The sequence below is a fragment of the Trichoderma gamsii genome (assembly GCF_001481775.2).
Source record: "Trichoderma gamsii strain T6085 chromosome Unknown Scaffold_31.2, whole genome shotgun sequence".
NCBI lineage: Eukaryota > Fungi > Ascomycota > Sordariomycetes > Hypocreales > Hypocreaceae > Trichoderma > Trichoderma gamsii.
Window position 1 is genome coordinate 191,106 of NW_020171368.1, and position 14,633 is coordinate 205,738.

Here is a 14,633-nt window from a genome sequence, read left to right on the forward strand (position 1 = left end):
TAATTTCCACATAAGGAATGTTTCCTTTCTTCTCGACAAGCTAAACTAATGGGATGAGATCTTCGTCCCAAGAATATTAAATTGGCCATGGCATTCTTTCGTCGTTTCTCGCCCAATCTCTCTTACCAGGTTCCACGACAAGGTACATGTAAATTTTGGCGCTGCGCCTCCACCCGCTGTCTCGGGCCACCCGGCTGTCGCTGGCAAAAACGAAAATGAAAAGCCCCCATTCCCCGCGTGGTAAAGCCAAGAAAACGAAGCGTGGAAAAAGCGAGATGAAAGGAAAGTCAGAAACTATAAAACGGTTTACGCCACATGGGATCTAGACGACTAAGGATGAGAAGGGGACCGTGCAGTGCGCCATGAAAGGCGGTGGCTTTGAGACACGCTGGAGATGGAGGGGCAGCCCAGGATAGGATTTCGTTAGGGACCACCCCTCAGAGCCTAGACTTCGTAACGAGAACCTGTAGAGAGCCAACAAAGTAGTCATCCGGCCAGAAAAAAAGGAATGTAAATAGCATTACATGCTTTGACGAGATGATGAATCCGTACGAAGTGAGGGGGAATTATTAGTGTAAGATGAGAGTTGAAAACTAAAGCCACAGGGTAGTATCGACTATATCCTGCCAGCAGATCGTTAGTATGTATCACCATGATGACAGCATATAGACTATCTCTACTACTGTCTTCTTCAAGCAAGCTGGGGGCCAAAAAAAAAACCATCAACAACGAAACGAAAAAGAAGAAAGAAAAGAAAAGAACGCACAAGATCTAGAACTCGTCAAGGGCTTCGGACGCCATGCTGCTTTCAACTCCATTTCGCGCGCGTAACCCCAATATATTGGCATGAAACTGCGCACAATGCCCAGCTGAAGGTCTGAGCGAGACACGTTAAAAAAAAAAAAAAACACAAGGCTGATTCCTATAACGCTTAGGTAGAAAGACAGAGTGCTACTATATGGCACGCCCATGTCACTTCTGCGCGGTCCGGCATTACAAGTCATTGAACTGTTTGGGAATAGCTAGGAGCATCATATGCCATGGGTAAGAGAAGGGGGTATAAGAAAAAAAAAACGATAGACAGAGCATGGACCATTCATTACAGAGTTGCAGCATGGCATGGCATGGCATGTCTTTGTCTCATACACAAGGGGAGCCCTCCGAGACACTGCAGCACTAGAAGGCAAGAAAATAGATTGCTTCAACAATCCATCTCTCAATCAAAACAGATTCTAAGCAAGGGTCCCCCCTAGCACGCAAAGGGCCAAGCTTTTCCAAAAACCAGAAATCTCGCCTATACCGCTTTAGGCCTTCCCCCCTCCCTCCTAACCCCTCCCCACCAGGCGGGAAAAAAAAAAAGAGTTTGGGGGATGGGATGGATGACAGCACTATCTTTGTCGATTCGCGCCTTTCCTAAACGGGCTCGATTTCGCGCCGCATCCTTGCACAGCGTCACGTTTTTAAACCCTTGTGCGCTAAATCTTCGAAATACTACAGCAGTGGGGGTGTTTCTCATCATTCAATCTCCAATCCCACCGCACCGTACCGCGCGCGCACAGGGATTTGGAAAAGACATCAGCAGCAAGGTTTCGAGTCCGAAACCAGAAAAAAGGAAAGAAAATAGTAGCCGAAAAAACTTTCCAATAAGACTCTTACCGTATGACCCTTGTGAAAATCGGGGGGAGTGTGAGCAAAACGTGGCCGGGGTTGAACATACATACAGCCAAAGCGCGGTGCGTATTTTATGGGGCGCAGAGCCTCGCTCGACTGCTTCCTGTTTCTGCCTGTGGGTATTGTATTGAGACTAGAAGAACGACCTAGCATCATGGAGCTCATGGTGCTACCCTTCGTTAATTCTCTCTCTCTCTCCTCTTCTTGTTTTGCCTCATTCAATCCTTTATCCCCAGACCGCGGAGCAGGCAGGCATTTGGTATGTACAACTGAGCACACAGCTTTCTCGCAACTCCGCATAGACACACGCCCATGTAAGCCCGGCTCGATTATCTTGCTCGTTGTTCCTGCTTTCCACCTCGTGTGCTCTGTCTAGGGGTCTGGCCTGATCTTATCGCCCCGATGCCCCTCCCCTTTTTTCTTGCTTTCTGATATGCCTGGGCTGGGGGCTTGTCTGCCTACCGGCAGACGTCCTAGAAACGGATTCGAGGTCCATTCGATAGCTTCGAAAGAAAAAAAAGGGAGGGGGTGGTGGCAATGAAGCTGCTTGTTGTTGTGATTATGCCTCAGCTTGCAGGGTGGTCAAAGGATGACGGCGAAGGAGCTGAGTCTATTACCTGCTGGAATTGACGACTGATTGATGCCTGTTGTTGATGCTTGGAGTCACTCGTATATCTCGTACCTCGTGCTGTTGCCTCTTATTTCGCGTGGTGTAAGTCCGCAAAACAGCATTTAGTCTGTAGGCCAGAAGTACATGCGCCGCGCATACAAACCAGCACCAAACAGCAAGTACCTAGCCACGGTCTTAGTCAGTCGCCCTTCTAGCGCTACCCATCCAATCCAATCCGGCCCCCATATCCCTGTCCCCTTTAATTTATCCAAAGCCCATCTACCGTCGATGCTAGTGCGGAAAGTTTGCATTGGCTAGGGCGGAATCGATCTTTGCTCAGTTCTCGCATCTCGTCGTATCATTCACCGTGGGGTACATTGCTCATGTACCTTTTTACCGTCTGGGCATAGCGCCCTGTCTGCACTTGGAACCAACAGAAGAAAGAAGCTTGCAGCAGAGTCATGAATCTTGTTGCTTTTACTTTACTCCCTTGTCGAAAATGAGCAGAGGAGTCAAAGTGGCATTGCAGGTGTGTTTCGGCCGTGTTGGTGGCTCCTCTCAAGGTCGGCGAACTCTTTAATTACCATTTTTTCTTCTGTCTCTTTTGCTGGTGCTGTTGGTTCCAATTGATTGGTTTCCTTTTTTGCTGTTCGGAACAAGAGAGGGGCTCACCTTACAAAGCAGAGACCGATACATACAAGTATAACGTCTTTCTTGCGGAATAAAGGCCGTTGGATGTCTTGAGGCTAAAAATACATGTCTTATTTCCGAGATTTTTCTATAATGTCTCGCGGTCTTAACCGCGCGAGCAAAGAGCGAGAGTTGTTGGACGGGAGGCGTATAATGAATGGGGGCTCTAGGAAAACGGGGCTTGCCGGCAACTACATGTACCTATCGACGGGTTCTCAGAGCATGTCTCGCGAGTAAAGGCGTTGGCTCGCCTTGCTTTCAATCCGAGTCCGTCGATAAAGTGAATCCTTCTGCTTACATGCTTAGGCATGCTGCTCGTCGCACATGGTAAACGCCTTGTGAGCCCTACCTGACCGACGTTGACGCACATCCCAAATGGTCACCGGTTGCCATTCCGTCGCGGCTCATGCTGTGCGCCGTCTGATAAATTCCGTCCTCTGAGCCGGGCCCAGACGAATTGCCGGATTGGGCCTGCACGTCATTGCCTGGCTGGAGCTCTGCGGCAGCCTTTGAGCTCTTGGAGGACCCTCTTTCGCGGTCCCGCTCCGCACCCCCTGGTTCAATATCAAGTATCCCACGTTGTAAATTGCGTGTTAACATCAACCAACACCTTTTACTGTACCTCGGAACACCCGTGGTACGTATAATGCTGCTACCGGGCGAAGGTAGATATATATATATATATATATATATATATATCGATGTACAAACAGCATTTCAGCATCCCTTTGTATCTTTACCCTGTTGGCCCTGTTACCTTACCTTAGCAGCAGTAGATACTTAGGTACGCAGTCTGCTAGTATATAGTGGCAACTTGTAAGGGCGCTTGCTCCGACTAGGCACTGTACTCGTACCTTCGCGTGTAAGACCAAATAAAGACCAGATCGCTGGCTGTGCGCGCACCCGTCGGAGCCGGCGCACTAACTCAACCGCCCGGTTTTCCAGACCGGATCCGAAGCTGTCATTGGCCAACTTTGTGTGTGGGCGTGTGCATGCAGGGGTGAGGAAGATGGAATTGAATCTGGCATATGGTAGCACCTGTGCCTATTAGCAGCGGCAGTAGAGCAGCATTCCTAAGCGTATATACTGTAGCAATATGGTGTTGTTACTTGAGTTGACATTTCGGTTCTCCCTCTTTTCTGCCCTCCCCCCCTGGTTGCTGTTGCTCCTGGCTTTCTCTTATTGTCGTTGCTGTTGCTGCCTTGTCCTTGCAATTGGCTCGTATATCTCTCGCTCTCCTGTGTTGCCCACGCACGTCCCGAAATAGCAGCAATGGATCATGATCGAGGGGTAAAGTACGTAGTACCGCCTACCTTGCTTCCTTCGCGCAAATGCGTCTGTGCCGACGCGCGATTGGATAGGTTTCACAAAATATGCAATGAATGCATGGCGGGCGAGACAGCGTCTGCATGGTACAGGGTGCATCCAACAGCTGGTTTCTGCTCCTGGTTTGCTTTCCGCCAGCCCCAGACCCCTGGCCTGGTAGAAAAGCATTGATCTCAGTACCTATTTATCCACTATCGAAGCTGTATACAGCAACCTGCCTTCTGCTCCATTCCGCGGTCCGGGACAAATGCAGAGACGAACTTATTGGGACAGAGGGCGCGCGCGCATACTGTACATGTATTTCGAAGCCCGCGGGCCTTGTCCTGGCACCAACATGAAGCGGAGAACATTCAAGGCAGGAGGAGCGCTGTAGCCCACTCTGTTGTAAGGTGTATATTGCCCAGCAGGTACTCGTACTCCGTCATGGTAGCATTGCTCCATAGCGACGGTGGTACTCCATACCTATGCCGAAGCACTCTCAAATTGCTTACTATAGAGGCTGTTGAGAGCAGGCATCTACACCAAAGCGAGAGCGAGATCATAGGATGAATAGGTAGGTACCTGTATGCAATAGGATGAGAAAGCTTCCGGGTTGCTTAGGGGGGGGGGGGGCTGCAGTTAGATTCTGACCAAACTCCACCTGGTAGGCACTGTATCTGCCTTGCGCCCATCTCTCTCATGGGACAGAGCCGATCCGCTGTTGGCCAAGCCAGATTTCCGCATCCTCTGGGCTCCGTACGGAGTGCCGTGCCTCATTATCGATCTGTCGCAACGGGATTGGCCTGGGCTACGAGAGCCCGCCGTAATTCTCCGTGGCCTTGAGCGAACCCCTCGATCTGGTGTAAGATGTGCGTCAAGGTACGGTAATGACCGCTGCGATAATATCCTTATTTGAGCGGCTCCTCCTGTTCCTTTATTTCATCTGCGTCACGGGAGCATCTAAAGAATAGGTATGGATTGTGGGCATGGGCACATGATATGTGATTCCCATCTTCGCTGCTCTGTCGTATGCCTATGTAGTTCCATTCTGTATGTGGCATTACTGTATGTAGACGTCGTGCAAGTTGTTAGCTGGTCTGGCCCCTCTCCTCCCACACGCCGGAGGGCTTGTAAGCCACATGCATCCAATGATTGCCTCTGCGCATGCCGCGAGAAAGCCTCAGCCCACAACGACAAGCACGCCAGAGCAGTTTTCAGACAGGGCGCTGCAGGCACCGGAGGCAGGCACAGCATCAAATCACGGTCCGCTCCATCTTCTAAAACTTGCTTTCCTGGGGCTCTTGTGGGGGCCAAAGCAGACAACGTTGTCCATCTCTCTTCTGCTCTCGCCTGAGTGTTTTGGACACAACCTCATGGCTTCGCTTAGCGGACCTGGTCCCCTTGCCGTGGCCACTCCGGCACTCCCACGCGCCCTTGAAAGGGCTTGTGGCAGCCGTTTCCATCTAGTTCAGCCCGGAAGTCGACGTTCAAGCACGCACATCCATATCCTGGAAAGACGTGATGGTGATGGGCACTTCGTTCAGCCTCGCACGAAACCAGAGGGCTTCCGTAAAGCACCTAGCACTGGCGATAGAGTCATCAAACTCACCCACGCTCAGCGCTGCTTATACCCTGCCAGAGCCCTTGTCTGACCCCCCTGGACGAGCGCCGCGTACCTGGGACAGAAGCTGAGAAAGATCCTACTTGTAAGCCAGCTCGCATTAAACACGCCAATCCCATATACAGAGAGCAAAAGCAAAAAAGAAAAAAAGAAAAAGGCAAAAAAGAGTGTGTGATGAAGGTCCAGATAGGGACCGGGGGCAAGCAATCCTGTACCTGGTTACCAGCAGCGCCACGAAAACTTGGGGGCGCTGCAGGTAGCGCTACCTGCCCCATTAGCCGCTCTTGAAGCTTCTGACAGCAACTGGCAGGGTCGCAGGCAGGCTGGCTGGCACCCGGAGCGCGGCCCAAATCGACGCCGAGGTGGCCGGATTTGTCCACTGGCAGGTGGCTGCCGACAGCGCAGGTGGTGACGGCAAGGCCTGAGGAGGTCGCGCCAGGCCCGATGCGGCGCCAATCTCAGCAGCCAGCCGGTACGTACAGCGATTCTTGCTCTTGCCCAGGCCAGGATGGGGATGGCAGCCTGGCTCCATCGCACTTGCCTGGGAATGAGCATGGGTATCGGGCTTTGAGATAGCTCCACGCCTTCGGTCTCTGCTGTGCACACACCTAGCGCCCATCTCACCCCTCTGCAAGTGATATCGACACGGCCAGCAGTCTAAAAGCTACTCGTACTTTTTTTTACATGCTTTTTTTTTTTCAAGCCTCCCACCAGGCCTGGCCTGGAAGCATCACCACCCCCCTTTCAAATGACTGATCCATGCTCCTTTTCGTGCTTCTTCGCTCCTCGTTCTCTTCACCCCACTCTGCTTCCACCGGTAGACAGGACTGGCTACACACCCCCCCTTCTCGCCCATGATGAAAGACCAAGACCAAGAACCACCACCTAATACCGTCCCGACAAGAGGCGGCTGTTGGCTGGCTTGACCAGGGTCCCTCCTCGAAGGGGCTTTGCCATTGCGTGAATCGAACCTGATGGTGGTCCCAGACACCCTGGACGAGGCGGCGCCTCTGCCCTACCATGCCATGCCATGCCATGTAACTCGCGGCGCGGTACCTTGAGATGTACGAGCGCTAGTATGAACCGCTGCGTACCTGGTGGTCCCGCGGACTGCATCTTGGTTTGATGGACGATCCGAACTGACCCCAGTAACCCACGATATACGCCGTGGCTATATCTTTGTCGGTAGCCCCCAACATCTCCAACCGAGCTTCTGGTGCCAGACTATCCCAAGCAAGCATACAATTAGAGCTTGATCTCCATCATTATATATCCCCTCTCTGCCCTCGCAAGATCCAATTGTCTGCCTACCACGAACCCCATCTGCATCCATCTGCATCTACAGCAAAGCAACCCACAACGGACCCTCGTTTTACCACCAACGCTGCCGCCACCATCTGCCATTGCATCTCATCGTACCGCATCTTCACTTTGCGCTCAAAGCTCCGCCGTTCTTTTTTTTGCGCCAGACCGTTGAAAAAGAACTACCGTCAACGCAACTTCTTTTCTGCTTTTGGTCCATCGAGCAGAACAGCTGCAACTTTTTGCGACGGCCGAGGTTTCCAGGTAAGAGATCCGCTGCAAGCAACAGATCTCTCGCCCGAGAAGCCAGAAGAGCAAAGAAGATCTAACACCTTTGCGCCGCTTGACTAGGTGAACACGGCCTTGCGCGCGAAAGCAATTGCGACTGAGAACATCTTTCGCTTTCCAAGCGCAGGCGTTTGCCACGAAATCTCACCACAGCCTCTCACACAATGGCGTCTCTAGCAGAGCAGAACTTCAACCTGTTCTCGCAGCAGCAGCAGGAGGAATACTCCCACTTCGCCGACGCAACCCACAACCCCGTCTTCACCTCTGCGCCCATGGATCTGGGCATGACCGCCGATGCCTTCTCGTTTGTGCAGCGCGCACCCAGCCAGGAGCACTACAGCACCAGCCCCAGCACCATCAGCTTCGAATACACCACCGACCCAGCTTCCACCTACATGATGAACAGCGCTGCCTCACCAGGCGTGTACGGCGACGACCTTCTCTCCAACATGTCCACCGGCTCTGCATCCTCATCAGCGGTTGGGTCTCCTCTATCGAGCCACGGCCAGACGGGCATGGATCTGGCCCAGTACGGTGGTCTCGGCATCCAGCCTAGCATTGCCGGCGAATACTACGATTTTTCTGCCTATGCGCATGGAATGGAGGATGTGACGCCCTATGATTTCACCGGCCTGGCACCCACCAAGTCCTATGTTGGTAAGTCTCTCTTTTTCTTTACTTTACTTGATTCATTTTTTGCTTTCATTATTCATCATTCCCTCTCCCTCCACGCAACCCCATGGTGGCAGCCTGTCGCGGCAAGATTTCCTCTTTAGGCGACCAATTGTCTGTTGCTGCTCCCCTCCCCGCTGGATTGCCCCTCCGGCCCTCCGTGGCTGCTGAAGAGCCCCGGACCCGGTGGTGCCGCATCCCTGCCTTCAGCACTGCACAAGCACTGCATAGCCAGCCAGGCGGTGCCCAGAGCCCGCTGTGCAGCTGCAGACTTGGCGCCCCACTGCCGGCGGCCTCTGTCCAGCACAGCGCGTAACCACCACAAGCTTCGGCATCACCGCCGCTGCGCTGCTATTTCCAACCAGACGCGACATCATTGCTGCTTATGTCTTGCGTCCCCTCTGCATCCCCACGCGCTATTGCCCACCCGTCACTGCTACCTCTTCTTGGTTGGCGGCGTTGCCTCTGCGACTGCTGGTTGGCTCCGCGGCTGGGCTGACTTGGCCGCTAAGAGCTCCCGTTCAGCTGGTGCCAGAAAGCCTCACTGCTCGGTGTCGCTCGGTCCCTCCCTTGACTGGCCGATGGGTTCATCAACCCCCAGCTCCCCCTTCCGCTGTCGCCATTGGATCCCCTTTACTGCATGCAACTCATTTTTTCTCTCTCTCTTTTCGCACGCTTGTCGTGATGCTTACTGACCACTGGTTTGCGCTTACAGATCCCTCTCTGATTCACCCGGAGATCTCCAGACCGCCAATGGCGATATCTCCGTTTGAGACGCACTACCAGCCCGCCGTCCACTATCCCTCTTCGCCCTCTGCCCTCTCTGCTGCTTCTCCCCAGCCACACATGATCCGCACCAGCAGCTCATCGCCATATCTGCAGAGCGGCCCCTTCCAGCCCGGGTTCGCTGCCAGCCCGTATGCGACCAACGCCATGACTAACGGTGCTGGTGTTGGCGCTCGCCGCCTGAGCATGAGCAAGACCGGCGGCAACAGCTTCAACGTGTCTCCCGTCTCCGCCGACTACCACAGCGGCGACGAGGTCAAGGAGAAGCAGCGATGCTCCTATCCCGAGTGCGGCAAGACCTTCAAGGATCTCAAGGCCCACATGCTCACCCATCAGACCGAGCGCCCTGAGAAATGCCCCATCACGACATGCGAGTACCACATTAAGGGGTTTGCTCGCAAGTATGACAAGAACCGTCATACCCTGACGCACTACAAGGGCAACATGGTCTGTGGCTTCTGCCCCGGATCGGGGTCTGCGTCCGAGAAGTCGTTTAACCGCGCCGACGTCTTCAAGCGACACCTCACATCTGTCCACAATGTCGAGCAGACTCCCCCCAACAGCCGCAAGAGGACTGGCGGCGCGCCAATGACCCTCGCCGGCTATGCTGCCGACGCGACTGGCAAGTGCAGCACTTGCTCGCAATGCTTCAACAACGCCCAGGACTTTTACGAGCACTTGGACGACTGCGTGCTGCGCATGGTTCAACAGGAAGACCCCGCCGAGGCCATCAACGCTAAGCGCCTGGCTGAGGTTGCTGACGACAAGAACGTCCACCAGACCCTGGAGAAGAACAAGCTGCCCATCACCACCCAGACTTCTCAGATTCAAGAGGATGACGACGAAGATGACATGATGGAGGATGACGAGGATGACATGACCATCTTTTCGCCCTCGAAGAAGAATGCGTCCCTCAATCGCATTTCAAAGTCTCGCGGCATTACTCACTCCCGTGGCGGTGTTCCCCTTACTGCCAAGCGCGGCCGCAACAAGCGCCGCGACTACCCTTCCTCTTGGGGATTCAACAAGGGCCAGATGACGATGAAGAAGCGCGTCATGGCTGTCTTTGACGGTCCCCGACGCCTTGCCAAGGATGATTTAATGCTCTCTACTGATCACGAGGTCCGCATCAAGCTCTCTGACGGCAAGTCTTATGTGACAGACCTTGACGTCCAGACCTTGAAGCGAGCCGAGGGCTTCCACAATGCCACTGACGAGGAGAAGGGCCCTTGGATCTCTGATGATCCCACTGAGGAACAGTTGAAGGAGATGCAGGAGACGCAGCGGATGCTGGACACCGGTGCTTCTGACTTGTAAAGTCGCAAAATTTTGTCTCTCTTTCTCTACATTCTTACATCTTCCGATGTTGGGATAACAACAGCATGACTTTTGAACAAAGCATGGCAGACGGCGTTCTGGACCCAGGGCATTGGGCTATTCTTGAATGGGAATTTTTTTTTATAACGCTGGGAAGAAGCGGATAATCTGGATTTGATACCCTGTTTTGATATACTACTACTACCACTATAAATGTTGGACAATGAAGGCGCAGATGGAATTGAATGGGCACTACATGGAGGAACTATGTTATGGGGATCAAGGTATCATCTATCCTATCCCTCAGGGACACTTAGGCATGAAATTTGCTGTTTTTTAACCAATCATTGTTAACCGCCTCTGGATGTGGTTTCATTTGTATATTAATAATTTTCATTTGTTTTCGGGGCAGGGAACGGGGTTCTTTTTCTTTTGTTCTGCTTATTGGGAGCAAGGGATTGTACGATGCCACTTGAGCATCTCATGAAGATTTATGGCTTGATTGTTTATGTAATATTATTAATGAGTAAATCTTGTCAAAAAAATATGAATATCAAATCAAAGCATTTATGGAACACACTCTTTTTCTAAAATTGAACTGCTCATTGTGAGTTTTTTTTCTTAGATGAAATAGTTTCGGAATGCACAGAGATCTCAGTAGCAGCGAGTAAGTGAGTGAATGAGTGAGTGAGTGAAGCGGTTGGAAATAAGTGGGTGGATGCGACTGGCAAATTTCTCTTTTGGTGCTAACCCCCACCTCAAGTCTTTTTTCCTTTGCCCGCCGAGATAGTATCGAATTGCGAAGACTGCCTAGTCTTGATTTCAAGATTGACAAGGGAAGAAGGAAACAGAAAGAAGGAGATTTGTTTTTTTCTTATATGAATGTAAGTTTTCGTTTTCATTTGGAGAGCTGGAGGGGTGTTGTGGGTGAGGATATGTGAGGCTGATTTTTTGATAGGCACTGAGATTTCTACTTTCATATCGTTCGAGTTGAACACAGAAGAAGTGTAAATCTTTCAATTCGAAGATCTTATTTATTCTGCTGAAAAGAGAGGGGATATTGAAAATCTCCTGGCAGAAAAAGACGAAACGGGGTTCCATCAGGTCCTCATCTGAAAAACTCCAAATCACCAATATCAAACCAATATACAAACACACACATAAAATGGCCACCCTCACATCCCGCATCACCCTCAAGGGCGACGAGCCCGCCGGCCCGGAAGACTACCTCTCCACGTCCCTCGGCGTCATCTTCCCCGACGACGTCACCAACCAGCACGGCGACGCGGAGCACTCCCTCATCTACGCCTCGCCAAAGCTGCCCAAGCCGCTGCTGATTGAGCTCGCCGAGCCCGAGGGCGAGACGGACCGGCGCCTGTTCAGTCATTACTTGTGGAACGCGTCGCTGCTGCTGGCGGAGTTTATCGAGCGGGATTCTCTGGAGGCTGAAAGTGAAGAGACAGAAGCTGGACTGGGCAAGGGACTGAGCTTTGATACGCGAGGCTTGAGTACCGCGGAGCTGGGCGCGGGAACGGCCCTGCCGAGCATCATGGCTGGTTTGCTGGGCGCAAAGAGCGTTACTGTGACGGATTATCCTGCCCCGGCGGTGATGAAGACGCTGCGCGACAACGTTGCTCGCAACATAAAGCCCGAATTTGCTCCCCTGCCGCTACCGGGCAACGACCCCAACAGCATACTTCCCGTGACGACGGACATTACCATCGAGGGCCACGAATGGGGCGTATTTGACAGCAGCTCTTCTTCATTCCCTGCCTCTCACGCTCACACAGCCGACCGCCTCTTCGTCGCAGACTGTCTCTGGATGCCCTGGCAGCACGCCAACCTGCGCCGCTCCATCAACCACTTCCTCAAGAAGACGACGTCGGCGCGGGCTTGGGTCGTGGCCGGCTTCCACACGGGCCGCGCCAAGATGGCTGGCTTCTACGACGCCGAGGCGCTACGTGAGGAGGGCGGCGTGGAGATTGAGCGCATCTGGGAGAGGGACTGCGATGGCGTTGAGAGAGAGTGGGATGTGGAGAGGGAGGATGACATTACGGTGAGGAAGAGGTGGCTTGTTGTTGCAGTGTTGAAGAGGTGTGAGGGGATGGTTGAATGAGTGAATGAATGAATGGAGCGAGCGTATTCTTCTTCAGTTTTGGGCAATGAAAAAGATTTTTTTTTCTTGGTTTGATTTATTTGCAAGGTTATGAAAAGTTTCTTGATGAGCAGTGTTGAGCTATCCTACTACTCTTTATGTGACAAATGATATTTCATGTTACATCTCTTTTATACAAAACTTGCTTCCTTACTCGCTTTCCCTATCTTTGAGTGGGTATGATGTTTCTTTTTCTTCTTTATATGATTTCTCATTAGACCCCTTAGTCCTCAAGCACGCGTCCCAGGACCTGTCCCATCTTCAGCTTCTGGCCCTTTTCTACCGCCCACTCCCATCCCTTCTTCTCTTCTCCATCCGCAGTCTTCAACGTAGCTGGCGCCTCAAACACCAGTACAATCGTGCTGCCGAGTTGAAACCCACCCATTTCCTCGCCGCGCCTCAGAGCATGTCCGTGCAACACTGGGCTAGCGTTTTCATAGGTAGCTTCCGCGAAGCCGAGATACGGCTCGCCGCGCTTGGAAGCTTCCTCGGCTGCCAGGTCGGCGGCGGTATCCGTGGTGAGGCTGTTGGTGCGGAGCTCGCGGTCAAAGTTGATCTTGATGGAGCCGACGTTTGTGGCGCCGACGGGGACGTAGCTGAAGAAGCCCCAGCGCCAGCGGCCGAGGAGGACGACTCGCTCGTTGAGGGTGAAGAGGCCGGGCAGGGTGCGCTGGAGGTAGGGCGAGACGCTGTAGAGCTCGCCTGCGAAGTGGCGTCTGCTCTCCACGACCCAGTTCGTGGGTGAGTGGAAGCGGTGGTAGTCTCCGGGAGCGAGGTAGATGACGGCGTAGTACAGGGATGTGGTCTTGTCAGGCGAGAGCAGATCGTACCAGGGCTTTTCGCCCAGAGCAAGCTCGGCGCGGACCTCTGAAACGGCGCGGGGAGATGAAGCTGCATGCGACTCGTCGGTAACGGGGTGTGGAGGCTTGGCATTCTTGGATCCGGACATGAGGTCAGGCAATGTGTACGAGATGCCGTTGACCCGGGCAAATTCCTCCTCCTGCTTGATAATCTCTTCGTCGCCAACAGCTACGCTGCGGCTTCGAGGGGGACGCTCTCGGGCTTGGTCGGATAGGCCACTGTAGATGCTGGATGTCGGGCTATGCTTTCCGAGCAGCGCGTCAATGCTGTAGGTCATGCCTTTTACCTGTTCAATGTCACCGCTTTCGATATGGCCGAACTGGAGAACCTTGCCGTCGGACGGAGAGAGAAGAGCATGAGGGTCTGGATCTAGCGGACGAGCACCTGGTTTGAGAGTTCGATAGAAGAAGGCTGCAAGGTTAGGATACACATGAAGGTCGGGCTCGGACACCTCGTCAAGGCTACAGGAGGTTCAAGTCAGTCAAAGGGTTTTACATTACACCTCTCTGCTACATTTGATCTCAGGTAGGGATTAACTCACTTGACACCAAAGATGAATGAGTATAGCTTAAACCCAGGGACACGCAGATAGTACGGGATTGTCAGTTCATTGAATTTTCCCCAGAGTCGAGAGATGGCCTTGAGCGGGAGAGTGGACATGACTTGGACCTGCCTGTGGTGAAGTTGTCAGCAATCTGCACGCATATTGATCTTCTGCTCTAAAAAGCTGGATGAAAGGACTGTTTACCATGGTCCGTCGGGGCGTACTCTGGGCCGACGCTTCGGTGACGTGATCCCATCCTGCTCTTGCTGCCTTTCCCGCTCCCTGGACGAGACTTTGTAGAATTGAACCAGTCCCAAAAACCCTATGCCCAGACCCACGGGAATCTGATACCATGTGATTTTGCTGTTGCGCAGCGCCTCGCCAAGTCTCTGGGAGAACTTGGGTCGCTTGCCAGAGTTTTGAGTAGAAAAGTTGCATCGTGAGGATGGAATACGCCGAACAGGCCCTGAATTAGCGGCCAATTGGCCTGTTCGACGCCCAGCAGCAGCTCGAATGGCACATCTTGCGCGCAAGGATGATGAGAACGGATGATGCAAACTTGCTCCCCCACTGCCTCCACCGTGCACTAGACGGCTGGAACTGATTCCCAGCGTCGCCATAATGGCATGCGCCTCTAAACAGAGCTTTGCACTTGGCAAGGGAGCTCAGTTAGGCGATTGTGACAGGCATTGATTGAGCGCAGGCGATGAAGATGCGCTTGAGGTTGAGATTTTGGTTAGTTGCGAGATGACGTATGGGGAAGCAGGCCGTCTGATGGTTGGTGCGGGCGGCGCAAACATCTGCCGAGGCC

At 52.9% G+C, this 14,633-nt stretch overlaps 5 protein-coding genes across 5 annotated transcripts; 4 read left to right on the forward strand and 1 right to left on the reverse strand.

Moving 5' to 3' along the window:
• Positions 1-1,040: 1,040 nt before the first annotated feature.
• TGAM01_v207955 (hypothetical protein) lies at positions 1,041-1,253 on the forward strand (the record flags this gene model as incomplete). The annotated part of the gene is made up of 1 exon (XM_024550213.1): positions 1,041-1,253. One exon carries the CDS (start codon positions 1,041-1,043, stop codon positions 1,251-1,253), a length of 213 nt encoding a protein of 70 aa, XP_024405044.1.
• Positions 1,254-5,424: 4,171 nt separating this feature from the next.
• Positions 5,425-5,928, forward strand: TGAM01_v207956 (hypothetical protein; the record flags this gene model as incomplete). The annotated part of the gene is made up of 1 exon (XM_018805690.1): positions 5,425-5,928. One exon carries the CDS (start codon positions 5,425-5,427, stop codon positions 5,926-5,928), a length of 504 nt encoding a protein of 167 aa, XP_018661113.1.
• Positions 5,929-7,651: 1,723 nt separating this feature from the next.
• Positions 7,652-8,263, forward strand: TGAM01_v207957 (hypothetical protein; the record flags this gene model as incomplete). The annotated part of the gene is made up of 1 exon (XM_018805691.2): positions 7,652-8,263. One exon carries the CDS (start codon positions 7,652-7,654, stop codon positions 8,261-8,263), a length of 612 nt encoding a protein of 203 aa, XP_018661114.2.
• Positions 8,264-11,427: 3,164 nt separating this feature from the next.
• TGAM01_v207958 (hypothetical protein) lies at positions 11,428-12,378 on the forward strand (the record flags this gene model as incomplete). The annotated part of the gene is made up of 1 exon (XM_018805692.1): positions 11,428-12,378. The coding sequence occupies one exon, from the start codon at positions 11,428-11,430 to the stop codon at positions 12,376-12,378; it is 951 nt and encodes a 316-aa protein (XP_018661115.1).
• Positions 12,379-12,640: 262 nt separating this feature from the next.
• On the reverse strand, positions 12,641-14,442 carry TGAM01_v207959 (phosphatidylserine decarboxylase proenzyme 1; the record flags this gene model as incomplete). Its single annotated transcript, XM_018805693.1, has 3 exons — positions 12,641-13,739; positions 13,820-13,951; positions 14,027-14,442. 3 exons carry the CDS (start codon positions 14,440-14,442, stop codon positions 12,641-12,643), a joined length of 1,647 nt encoding a protein of 548 aa, XP_018661116.1.
• Positions 14,443-14,633: the final 191 nt, after the last annotated feature.